General features: G+C 43.4%; 1 protein-coding gene across 1 annotated transcript; it reads left to right on the top strand.

Moving 5' to 3' along the window:
- The first annotated feature begins 2,717 nt into the window (after positions 1 to 2,717).
- On the top strand, positions 2,718 to 13,659 carry TMEM88 (transmembrane protein 88). Its single transcript, XM_063446041.1, has 2 exons — positions 2,718 to 3,021; positions 12,748 to 13,659. The coding sequence occupies exons 1-2, from the start codon at positions 2,779 to 2,781 to the stop codon at positions 12,994 to 12,996; spliced, it is 492 nt and encodes a 163-aa protein (XP_063302111.1). The 5' UTR covers positions 2,718 to 2,778; the 3' UTR covers positions 12,997 to 13,659.
- The last annotated feature ends 526 nt before the right edge of the window (positions 13,660 to 14,185 follow it).

Raw genomic sequence — 14,185 nt, 5'->3', positions numbered from 1 at the left:
CTGAAATAACGTTAAAACGTTCCTGCCTGATCTTCTTTAGTGTTTTCCAAATGAAAGGAAATGGAGGGAAGACATAGACTAGTCTGAATGACCACTGAATGGAGAGAGCATCTATTGCCAAGGCCCTGGGGTAAAATACTCGAGAGAAGAACCTTGGAAGCTGAGAATTGGAACTGGTTGCTATGAGGTCCACTTCCAGATTGATTGACAGAACGTTTTGTCAGATGACTGAAGACCTTCGGGTGTAACTCCATTCGTTGGGGTCTAGGTGATGACGACGGAGATAATCTGCTCTGGAGTTCTCTTCTCCCAGAACATACACAGTTACAAGTCCCAGAACTAGTTCTTGAACCCAATTCATGATTGGTTCCAGTTCTTGAAGCAGGACTTTGCTGTGTGTACTCCCTTTACTGTTTATGTATGAAACTGCTGTGCGGTTGTCCATCCTTATCTTTACCCATTTCCCTCTCAGAACATCCTGGAAATGCATTGCAGCTCTAAGTCTGCCCTCTGTGGTTGTCTGCCAGAGAGCCACTGGGGGCGCTTCCAGAATCCAAACAGGCTTTTGTATCCGTTATCTGACGCAGGACGTCCTCACAGACCTCCAGTGTCAGATTTTCCCCATAGGAAAGCATTGAGCATTTGGTTCTCCTCTGCCGACGTCAGGAGCGTGGGCAGAGCCTGACCCAGCGAGGGACATCGGCGCTGGATTCAGGTAAGTGACTGAAGAGGTTTTAACCCCCTCATCTCCGCACGAGGGAGGGGGGGCACTCCTGGAGCCTATAGTGCCAGGAAAACGCATTTGTTTTCCTGGCACTATAGAATCCCTTTAAGTTGCAGGTTATGTGTGGTATGGGAAGTCCATTTTAGTTTTATATTATTTGTTCACCCATATTTACTGTTTCTTCTGTGTTGTGTGGCTGCAGGAGAGAGAATGTGTTGGGCAGATTGATGGACAGTTCTAGGAAGGGGGGGGGGGGGGGGGGGTCAGATAGGGATTAAGGAATCACAAGGAGATAAGTTAAGTCGCCAGGCCTGAAATGACAGAATGTGTGAGAAATAAAGCTTGTTACTGGATGTAGCTCACGGTGGGGGATTTAAAAAGTCAAAACTCTTATTTTATTTTCTGAATCTTTATAGGCACCCAGATCATCTCATCTTCATCTAAGTGCAGTGCCCTGTCCCCTTAACCCTGCGATGTGAAACAGTGCCGTTTGAGAGAAAACACAATGTTTACATTGCAGGGTTACGACTGTTTCCAGTGGCTGTCTACCTGATAGCCACTAGAGCCACTTCCTGGCCTTTCCCAGAGTTGGACTCGGTGAAATGACGCTGGACATCCTCATGCTTTACATGAGTGCATCCGGCATCTAGTATACCCCAAAGGAGCACTCATGCCCCCATCGATTGACATCGGGGGGAGTTAGGGCAAGACTCGGCACCCAGGGACATTGATGCTTGAATAAGGTAAGTGAATAAAGGGGTTTTAAAAGTATACTGTATGTATCTTATATTAATATAAGACGTCATATTCCGGTCCCGGTCTCATTAAGTAGCGCTCGAGGGCGGGGGAGCAGAGCAGAGACAGCACAGGTCTTTCTCCGGCCGCCACACCAGCTGTCTGCCCGGCCCCAGGTGCCGTGGCCCACTGGGAAATCTCTCTGTATCCTGGTGAGCCAGTCCAGCCCTGCCTGTGTATCCAACTTGTCTTGTTGTAACAATTTATCTGTCCACCTATTGTACAGCGCTTCAGAATATGTTGGTGTTTTATAAATAGTAATAATTATTATGAATATGCTATTTTATGTGTGTTTGCTATGTCTCAATGCTAAGAAACGTGTTAGCATCTCGTTAGTAAAATGAACATTTTTATTAATATAGCAATAAAAAACAATGTTTACCAATATAATAGGATGTCAATTTAGCTCCAAAGAACACAAACTTTTATCAAAAAGCACTGATTTGGAAAAATTCTCCAACTCCGCCAATAATAATCATTGTTTTAAGTCAGTAAACCCCTGAATCTCCTAACGGGCAGAGTTTGCAATCGATGTGGCTCGTGGGAAAGTTAGATCTGAATAAGAAAAACGTTTAAATAACATTTGATGCAGGTGATAATCCAATTTAGAAACATTTGATACATTTTAAAAGCAAAGCCTTTTTGCCCAAACATTTCAAAGTGGTTTAAATAGCTCTCCATGCGTTTTACTTTTTAAAAACGAATAAAGAATAATTATTTGAAAAAAAAAAATCTTTACATTAATCACACAAATCCCTGCATATATTTATATATTTATATCTAACATTCTCTTAATGACTCCGCAGTTTTGATTTTTGTTTTTAGAGATATTTTCATTACACGAACCTGACTTTAAATATTTCTCACAATATGAGAGACGTGTAGCAGCCAAATATTAGTGCTTGTTAAGGAAGAGTTTTTCTATTAACACATATACAGAGCATGATTCAAAAGAGAGTTATGATGGATGGGACTCTGGGGACTAGCCTGCAGAGCTTACACTCTCAATGTATGTAAGAAAGCAGGGTATCTTTATTGGGGGTTGCCTATCCTACACATTCCAGAGGCTGTGGAGTGTTAGGGGGAGTGATGCAGGCTGCATTCCTAGATAAGAGGAGGGGGGAGGAGAAGGGATTGGGATTTTAGGGAAGGTGATGCATTAAGGACCACATGAGAGAGGTTTTAGTAAGGGCTGGAGTACAGTGCAAGAGAAGAGAGGACGGATAGTTATACTACAAGACAGCTTGATTTTAAAGTCCATGTCCCGCTCAAATGTGAGTTTGGTGGCGGTGGGTGACGATTCACCTGCCCTGCCTCCACCGTACACACCAGTACCCCCAACCCCCAGGGATCCCCTAGACTGCTGGGCCTGCGCCGTCCTCATCACTGCTCACAACCTGCTGGTGGGAACCACCAACCTGCTGATATTCATCCTGCTGTGTGGAGGTGCCCTCGCCCCGTCTGCCATCATGCTGCTCTACGGATTCCTGTGCCATCCACAGGTGGGTATATGTAACTAGATAACTGACTGGCTGACCTACTAACTAACCCTGGGATGGGGAGGCACATTGTGTAAGAGAACGATATGTTAAACATGTACTAAAGAGGGTCTCTAATCCCTCTATATATATGGAACCTAGGACCCGCACTGTATGATTTACTAAGATATGAAAGTAGGACAGACATCTCTCTAGGTCCTATAGTATTCTACTTGGCCCATGCATTACAGTGAGATAGACATTGCACACAGAAGGACAAATATGCCATAACTGCTCTTTGTATGATGCTAATATTGGCCCGGCTTCATCAGCATTGACTGGTAAAGAGTGGTTGAGAGACCCACTGGAAGGAACCATTTATAGACTTATTGGATTTATTGATAGCCCCACGAGAGGGGAACCATTCATACTTTGATTTGGAGAGAGCCATTGATAGACCTATGAAGAGAGCCATTGAGAGAGAGCCATTAATAAACCTTTTGTGATAGAATATTTGATAGATCTATTTTGAAGGAGCTGTTGATTGACCCATTGATAGTTCCATTTAGAGAGAGACGTAGGGAGAGATCCATTGAAGGGAGAGCCGTAGAGAGAGATCCACTGGCAGGGAACCATTGATAAGCATTTTGTGAGAGAATGATTGATAGAGGCATTTTGAGGGAGTCGATCGACCCATTGGGAAGGAGACATAGATTGCCACATTGGAAGGGGACCATAGTTAGGTCCAATGTTGTGTGATGAATTCATACATGGAGTAAATTATGATAATTCCGCAGAAAATATTGTTTGTGTTATAATAATAATAGTAATAAAGCATGTGATCTGTACACAATGGCAAATTGTTATAACAATGTACCATGTATCTCCCCTGTCTTCCAGCTCTGTGTCTGGGGGTAAGTGAGATCCATCCATTAAATGGAACATTGTCTCTGCGTTTGGCTTATAGCCATGTCCCTGTATGTGTCAGGTCAGAACCTTTCCATCCTTAGAGTTCTATAGCACAGAAACACAACCAACTGTGGCCCAGAGTCTGGAATCGTGATCCCTCTGGACCTAGCTATGGTTTACGAATGTTGGATTTACCATAATGTGTACGAGGTTCTGTGTCTCTGTGCTACGGGAACTCATCTCAGCCAATCTCCCAATCCCACATAGGGTGTTTTTATACACAGCATTATTATTATATTATTACTGTTATTGCCATTTATATAGCGCCAACCTATTCCATAGCGCTATCCAATATTATAAAAGCGGGGACATTTAATAATAAATGAGACCATTACAAAATGTTACAAGAACAATAGGTTGATGAGGACCCTGTTCGAAAGATCTTACAGTCTGGAGCAGCTGGTGTATAAAAACACAGTAGGAATTAGCATGGTACGTAACACACACTTATCGCCATTCCTTATTAATGTATACAATCAGCTGGATCTCCTTCTCACATTCCTGAGCTATACATCACCCTCAGCGTTCCCGGTGTGCAGCCAGGGGATGGGTGCGGGCATGGAGGGGGGAGCAGGAATTGTTGACATCACAGAGCATTATTGATTACAATGTAACCCTAAATTGTGTGCCGTGTTCTGTGTTCAAACGGTGAATGATTGTGAATGCGTGCGGCACAGAGCCCGGGGTACAATGCCCGCGCAGGAATGCTCTCTAGATCCTACCGGGATATTTTATTATTGTGGGTTTATTAAAGCGTCAGCACATTCCACTGGGCTATACGCATCCTGCGGGTATATCTCATAAACGGTATACGTGTCCTTTAACAGGTGTCCAGATCTGGCAGTATGTACATTATTATTATTATTTATAGAGCTGTGCTTCACAATTATAGAATTGGGATATCTGACACCAATAACTGACATACAGAATACTGACAGGTACCCGAAACGGAGAAAGCCTTGCTCAAACAGCTTACAATCTAGGAAAATGGATCGATCAGTGGATATACACCCCCTGAAGTGTCTATACATATCCGGCAGTCAGTAATATATCAATGCTGCATAGGTTTGATATATATTACAAGAATATATGAATGATATTGTGGGTATATCAATCTGAAAGTCAATATATGAGTGATGTAGCGGGCATTTGAATGTTGTAGTAAATCTAGGATTGCTATAGCAGTGTATGTGTGCTGAAGTATATATAGTGGGGGGGGGGGGGAGTATTTGATGCAACGCTTGTCCACTGACAAAGAAATGATCAGTGTAACGGATCGCCTGGCACCCCGACTGGGTACCTCCGTTAATGGATGCTCCTAGCGCTTCTTGAGGATTCCAAGCACTCTAGCCGACAACACAACCACCGCAGGACAAACCTCTCTTCCTTCCAGAGCGAAGCAGGAACGAGCTCTTAAAAGAGCTTAGGAGTGATTATAGCAAGGGAATATGCAGAGCATAGCAATCCCTTGTAGCAGATTCCCCCAATAAGAGACAGGACTCCAAATTGAGGGTGAAGTAGAACTGACAAAATCTTTATTTTACTTGGGACTAGCCCATTTGGTCATTACATTAACATTGCTGTGAAAACTCAATAAAATTACAAACAGTCAAATCATAGCAGGCAACATTCAGTGACTTATTTTAACATAATTACATATTTATAAATAGGTGGGGAAGACCATAATTAACACAAATGTCTCTCCTGCATGCAGAATTAGCGATATGCAAATCTACCCGAATATGCAAATTACCAGTCTTGCTATTCAGGTAGTGCATATTACTGTTGCTACCAACAGAGGGCACTACACAAGCTCCATAGCCAAATCCACCTAAGGGGTAGCAATCCTCAGCAGTACAGGAGAGCAGGCAATACATCTCAGGGGCCATAGTCACATGGCAGGAGGCTGGCAATCAGTCTTCTCCAATGCCCAGTGGCAAGGCTGGTACCGCCACATTATGTAACGGATCGCCTGGCACCCCGACTGGGTACCTCCGTTAATGGATGCTCCTAGCGCTTCCTGAGGCCTCCAAGCACTCTAGCCGACACCACAATCACCGAACCGATTCAGCATATGAATCTTCTCAAGCCTCTGAATGCTGTAGACAGTTGAATAGGAACCATACGAATAGGTTTGCACTCCTAGCAGTCAAACTGGAACAGCATACAATAAATCCTCCCCCAATAATGAGACGACACTTCACTTTGAGGGTTAAACAGGAACTCTGGACTGGCACATCCAGCCTGGCTTTTATTTCCATCTTACACATTTAAGCCTGCCCACAGGGGAGGTGTAAAATATCCAATAGCATAGATGTTACCTCCCACACATCTCCTCCCCTTAGATTAACACTTAACCCAATTACACATACAGTTAAAACATACTTTCTACCCAACTTTCATAACTCTAAAACCATACATCACATTCACATAAAAATACATATCCACAATCAATCCATTCAGGGGAACAACATATTAAAAAAATGGCATGAATCAGACCAGGGGTTCAAAAGTTAGTAAAGTATCTTTTAAAACCCCTGTTAGCATGACTTTCCAGCTCAGACCATTTACCTCCCACAATGCCTCACAATCCCTCCCCTCTGGCCTGGAGATAATTGAGGAAGGAATCTAATTATCTCCAAGGACTGAGGCAAAACTCCATTACCCACATGGCAGACAAAAAGACAGTAAAAGACATAAAATACTTTAAAATACAGAAAGTTACTTTTTATCCATAACACACAGACATTTCACATATCCCCAGATAGCTGGGATCTGCGCGCACAAAACTACCGAATAGCGCGCAGATCCTACTCACACAGTTCACTCGCCACGGAGCCGAAGTCTTTAACTACACGAATGGGCTCCATGGCATAACTATCTGGGTTAACACATTCACATAAGGTCTGGTCCATAGTCCAAAGGCAAGAGGCGGGCAAGCAGCCCCCTCCAAGGACACGTGGCGAGTTCGGTTTCGCCACACTTCTCCCCTTTACCCCCCAGACTAACAGGGTATCTGACCTCCTGCCGGTCAGTGCCCTGGTTAGTCCAGCAACCCACCCATGAAGCACAAACAGCAGTACCTCCCACCCACAATAACTGGTTACTACACCTGGGTAGAGGAGAACTTTGTCCAGGTCCAGGTGCCTCACCACGGCTGTGTGGGGGACTGGTAGTCTGCCTTGGTGGGTTGCTGAGTGGGCAGAGACCAGCGGTACTCTGCCCTGGTGCCAGTGCTACCACTGAAGTAGCCTGATTGGAGCCTGGTTGTGGGAGGGGGAGACCGACCGTCTCCCCTCTGGGTACACAGCTCTGCTGCTGGAGACAGACTGTCTCCCCTTTGGCTAAACAGCCCTGTCGTGGGGGGGCAGGACCGACCGTCCCTACCCCCTGTGCTGGAAGTGCAGAGACCACTGTCCCATCTGCACAGGTGTGGGGCTTACAGTCTCCCCCTGGTACATTAAGCTGCCGCTGGGGAGAGGTGGTAACCAGCTCCTCTCCCATTAGAACACTCTGCCGCTGGGGAATGGAGACTGGGCTCTCTATTCCCTGTACATTAATGATCCGCCACTGGGGAGAGGTGGTAACAATCTCCTCTCCCATACATACTTCCCGTCTCTGCGGAGGGAGACCGACTGTCTCTCCTCCCAGCACAGAGTCCTGCTGAGGGGGAAAGGGGGCTGGGCTCTCCATTCCCTGCTGGATACTCTGCCGCTGGGGAATGGAGACTGGGCTCCCAATTCCCAACAAATCACACTGCCGCTGGGGAGGGAGGACGGCCCCTTCAGCTCCCTGTAACTTGGGCGCAGAGACCATGGTCCCATCTGCGCTGGTGTGGGGCTTATTGTCTCCCCTTGGTGTGCTAAGCTGCCGCTGGGGAGAGGGGGTAACAAACTCCTCTCCCTTACCCACTTTCAGCCGCTGGGGAGCAGGGCTGACCCTCTGTACTCCCTGTAGGCAGGGCGCAGAGACCACGGTCCCATCTGCGCTGGTGAGGGGCTTACTGTCTCCCCTTGGTGAGCTGTGCTGCCGCTGGGGAGAGGGAATAACCAACTCCTCTCCCTTACACACCTTCAACCGCTGGGGAGAGGGGATAACAGGCTCCTCTCCCTGCACCGTAGACTGCCGCTGGGGAGCAAGAACGGCACTTTCAGCTCCCTGTAATGCACACTGCCGCTGGGGATCTGGGCCGACTGCCCAGCATCCCTGTAGGGCCGGTAGAGAGACCGCAGTCCCATCTCCACCTGCCATCTGTGGGTCTTCCCAGGACCAATCCGTGAGGCCCCTCAACATTTGTGAGTAAGGGCCACCTGCTTCCCCACCTGGCAACTCTGGCTGCTGCTGGGGATCTGGGCCGGCTGCCCAGCATCCCGGTGGAGAGACCTTGGTCCTATCTCTACCTGCCTGTTGTGGTTCCTCACAGGACCAGTCTATGAGGACCCCCACTTCGGGTTCCTCCCGCCGCCTCAGGGAAAGACGGCTAACCTCCTCGGATGCAGCCTCTACTCGGCTGCTGTAACGCTCCTGCTGCTGAGCATACTTCCTCTCTTTCGCCAACCGGAATTCTCGGTCCAGCCTTGTGTTTCGCTCGGCCATGACCTGGTTCCAGATCACCCGGCGTGTCTCCATGGGTATATCATCCCCATACTCGGCCACTCGCTGCCTCACCTCGGCCAGCCAATCATCTCCAGAGCTAGAACCTTCCATATTAGTCTGCTCCCAGGGGCGCTGCACGAGTGCTAGCGTTGCCCTCAATTTGTAAATCCAAACAGTGTCTCTGAGCTGCTTTACCTCGCACTAGGACGCCATCCCACCGCTTGCCACCAATGTAACGGATCGCCTGGCACCCCGACTGGGTACCTCCGTTAATGGATGCTCCTAGCGCTTCCTGAGGCCTCCAAGCACTCTAGCCGACACCACAATCACCGAACCGATTCAGCATATGAATCTTCTCAAGCCTCTGAATGCTGTAGACAGTTGAATAGGAACCATACGAATAGGTTTGCACTCCTAGCAGTCAAACTGGAACAGCATACAATAAATCCTCCCCCAATAATGAGACGACACTTCACTTTGAGGGTTAAACAGGAACTCTGGACTGGCACATCCAGCCTGGCTTTTATTTCCATCTTACACATTTAAGCCTGCCCACAGGGGAGGTGTAAAATATCCAATAGCATAGATGTTACCTCCCACACATCTCCTCCCCTTAGATTAACACTTAACCCAATTACACATACAGTTAAAACATACTTTCTACCCAACTTTCATAACTCTAAAACCATACATCACATTCACATAAAAATACATATCCACAATCAATCCATTCAGGGGAACAACATATTAAAAAAATGGCATGAATCAGACCAGGGGTTCAAAAGTTAGTAAAGTATCTTTTAAAACCCCTGTTAGCATGACTTTCCAGCTCAGACCATTTACCTCCCACAATGCCTCACAATCCCTCCCCTCTGGCCTGGAGATAATTGAGGAAGGAATCTAATTATCTCCAAGGACTGAGGCAAAACTCCATTACCCACATGGCAGACAAAAAGACAGTAAAAGACATAAAATACTTTAAAATACAGAAAGTTACTTTTTATCCATAACACACAGACATTTCACATATCCCCAGATAGCTGGGATCTGCGCGCACAAAACTACCGAATAGCGCGCAGATCCTACTCACACAGTTCACTCGCCACGGAGCCGAAGTCTTTAACTACACGAATGGGCTCCATGGCATAACTATCTGGGTTAACACATTCACATAAGGTCTGGTCCATAGTCCAAAGGCAAGAGGCGGGCAAGCAGCCCCCTCCAAGGACACGTGGCGAGTTCGGTTTCGCCACAATCAGTCTCTAATTTTTTTAAATTTTCTTTTTAAATCTTTTTTTTTTTGCAATGGCAGATCGTATGGTAAAGTAACATTGTTAGGCTTGATAGTACATATGTCAATGATGCGTTACAGAGAGGAAAAGAAAGTCCGGTTAGTTTGTCGAGTTTTATTTCCTGTTGTGTTGGTTGACTTGGTTGCCCTCTGCCAGAGTTTCGTTTTTTATAATTAAAGAAGAACAAAAACAGAAAACAGATAACCTCAGGAGATGTTGCGTTTAACATAATTTTAATGCTAGGTGTATTTTAACAGTGAGAGACAGAATAACAACAACAAAAATCCAAAAAAACGCATTTCAAAAAAGTTATAAATTGATTTGCATGTCAATGAGTGAAATAAATGTTTGATCCCTTCGACTTAGTACTTGGTGGCAAAACGCTTGTTGGCCATCACAGAGGTCAGACGTTTCTTGTAGTTGGCCACAAGGTTTGCACACGTCTCAGGAGCAAATACAAATTTCACCCTCACTGTATATATATATAGTAAATATATGGATACTATAGTGGGTATATGTATCTAGCAGTCAATATATGGATACTATAGTGGGTATATGTATCTAGCAGTCAATATATGGATACTATAGTGGGTATATGTATCTAGCAGTCAATATATGGATACTATAGTGGGTATATGTATCTAGCAGTCAATATATGGATACTATAGTGGGTATATGTATCTAGCAATCAATATATGGATACTATAGTGGGTATATGTATCTAGCAATCAATATATGGATACTATAATGGGTATATGTATCTAGCAATCAATATATGGATACTATAGTGGGTATATGTATCTAGCAATCAATATATGGATACTATAATGGGTATATGTATCTAGCAATCAATATATTGATACTATAGTGGGTATATGTATCTAGCAATCAATATATGGATACTATAGTTGGTATATGTATCTAGCAATCAATATATGGATACTATAGTGGGTATATGTATCTAGCAGTCAATATATGGATACTATAGTGGGTATATGTATCTAGCAATCAATATATGGATACTATAGTGGGTATATGTATCTAGCAGTCAATATATGGATACTATAGTGGGTATATGTATCTAGCAATCAATATATGGATACTATAGTGGGTATATGTATCTAGCAATCAATATATGGATACTATAATGGGTATATGTATCTAGCAATCAATATATTGATACTATAGTGGGTATATGTATCTAGCAATCAATATATGGATACTATAGTGGGTATATGTATCTAGCAATCAATATATGGATACTATAGTGGGTATATGTATCTAGCAATCAATATATGGATACTATAGTGGGTATATGTATCTAGCAGTCAATATATGGATACTATAGTGGGTATATGTATCTAGCAATCAATATATGGATACTATAGTGGGTATATGTATCTAGCAATCAATATATGGATACTATAGTGGGTATATGTATCTAGCAATCAATATATGGATACTATAGTGGGTATATGTATCTAGCAATCAATATATGGATACTATAGTGGGTATATGTATCTAGCAATCAATATATGGATACTATAGTGGGTATATGTATCTAGCAATCAATATATGGATACTATAGTGGGTATATGTATCTAGCAATCAATATATGGATACTATAGTGGGTATATGTATCTAGCAATCAATATATGGATACTATAGTGGGTATATGTATCTAGCAATCAATATATGGATACTATAGTGGGTATATGTATCTAGCAATCAATATATGGATACTGTACTGGGTATATGTATCTAGCAATCAATATATGGATACTATAGTGGGTATATGTATCTAGCAATCAATATATTGATACTATAGTGGGTATATGTATCTAGCAATCAATATATGGAAACTATAGTTGGTATATGTATCTAGCAATCAATATATGGATACTATAGTGGGCATATGTATCTAGCAATCTAGCATTATCTTGTTGATACTATAGTGGGTTTTTGGAAACAGTAGTCGATATATTGATACTATAATGGGTATATGGATTAAGCAAATCAATATGTGGATACTATAGTTGGTATATTTATCCAACAGTCAATATACGGATACTATAGTGGGTATATGGACACAGCTGTCAATATGTGGATACTATAGTGGATCCTGCAGTCAATAAACGGATACTATATACGGCAGATTAGAACCATTCGGCCCATCTAGTCTGCCCAATTTTCTAAATACTTCCATTAGTCCCTGGCCTTATCTTATAGTTAGGATAGCCTTATGCCTATCCCACGCATGCTTAAACTCCTCTACTGTGTTAACCTCTACCACTTCAGCTGGAAGGCTATTCCATGCATCCACTACCCTCTCAGTAAAGTAATACTTCCTGATATTATTTTTAAGCCTTTGCCCCTCTAATTTAAGAATGATAGCAACACACACACACATATATATATGGGTCCTGCAGTCAATATATGGATACTATAGTGGGTAAATTGATCCAGCAGTCAATATATGGATACTATAGTGGGTAAATTGATCCAGCAGTCAATATATGGATACTATAGTGGGTAAATTGATCCAGCAGTCAATATATGGATACTATAGTGGCTGTGTGTGCAATATGGAGAGAGTTCTTTTTTCACAACACAAAAAAAGAAGTTAAATAAACATTCTAAAAGTAGAGCAATCTGTTTGAACATTCCAATGGTGTCCACAGAGATTGCTCCACTTTCAGAACTTTGCTGAATTCCTCTTTAAACAAATGGACCATCACGTTTGTTCTGGACAGGAGCCTCTACTGGCAAATATAAATTTACAATCAGCAAAATTATTGGCCAAACTTAACAGCGGCAATGGGCCCGCGCTGAAAACTGTAGGGGGACATTATCAATTAAGAGCATTAACATAAAAATCTTCTATTTCTTCCAGTTTCGTCGTCCCAAGGAGACACTTTGCTCCACGCTGCTCACGCCGGTGGCTTGCACTACCTTGCTCGTCTTTGGAGTCATTCTCTTCATTCCATTCCTGATTCTTGGGCTTGCTGCATACGCCCGCCTGGCTCAGGCTCTTCATCTGGGTTCCTGCTTCCTGCCGTATAGCCGTGCAATGTATCAGAGCCAACCAGAACGCAAAAACAGAGCCAAGGAACAGCACAAAGAGGGCAAGGCCTGGGTGTGATAAGGCCTGACTCAGCGCAAGGTTTTATTACTCAACGACCTCCACAATGACTGGCTGAAAATTGTAATAACATGCCCACCTCTACCACAACACTGATCTTAAAATCTGTCATTTAAATATCCCTCAAGCAGTGGTTCTCAACCTAGTTTTCAAGGCTCACCAACGATCCAGGTTTGGTCACTTTCACAATAGGAGCAGAACGGTGAAATGCCTAAATCCTAGACTGTTGATGTGCTTTGGTAATCGAGATGGGAACCACTGCCTCGTTGTGAGCATGCATAACCTCATCTTATGAGATAACCCCTTCCTACTGTGTGATTTCATTGTGGAACCTGCGATATCTAAGAAGTCACTAGATGGTAGCACACATGGTGTTATAAGACAAACACACTGCCCAAACCAACAGACAATAGAACTCTCGGCATTTGCTGTTTGGGCAAACTAGACTTATCATTCCCAAGTGATACAATGCAGATACCCAACAACCTGCACCCCCACTTATTTGAAATGTAAGACGTTCTGGGTGCACAGCTGGTAATGTGGATTCCTTCATTTAATTTGATATTTTGTGATCATATATTCTGTCTCTCGCACCTGAGCTAATCTCTGACAATCACAAAAACATCCTCCGCATTTTATTTTTGTATGAAATAAAATTCATTATTATATAAACCTTGGAGTAATAACCTATTTAAAGCTTGGAATTCACTGGGGATATTGAACGCAATTATTTATTCGCTAAATACTGAATTGTGTTGAATTGCTATCTGAATATGGCCACATCTCGGCGATTTGGCCTGACTTTGGCAATCAATGTTCCAGAACACTACAATGCTGCGTTTAGTGAACAAATCTCACAATATAATTGTAATCTAATGAAAGCATTATTGCATTCTAAATGCTGCATTTTGTTTTCACTTAACTGGAAATTTGAAGAATTGACAAGGGAATTTCAGGCCAAAATAGCAGAGATTAGAAATCCATTGGATATTTTTTCAGCTTAGTTATTTTGATCTGAGATTTTTCCATCCAGTTGTCAATAATCCACATTTCCCATTTACTAAAGTGTTAAAACCACCATCTAGCCCCACTGGCCTCCCTAAATATAGGAAAATCTTATTTGTATTCCAGTCTGCTGCTGCTGCCTCTGCATTGATCTGCCTCTGACCTGCCTGCTCTATGCGGACAT

The sequence above is a fragment of the Pelobates fuscus genome, chromosome 3 (assembly GCF_036172605.1).
Source record: "Pelobates fuscus isolate aPelFus1 chromosome 3, aPelFus1.pri, whole genome shotgun sequence".
Classification (NCBI taxonomy): domain Eukaryota; kingdom Metazoa; phylum Chordata; class Amphibia; order Anura; family Pelobatidae; genus Pelobates; species Pelobates fuscus.
This window is presented reverse-complemented; position numbering and strand designations above follow the sequence as displayed.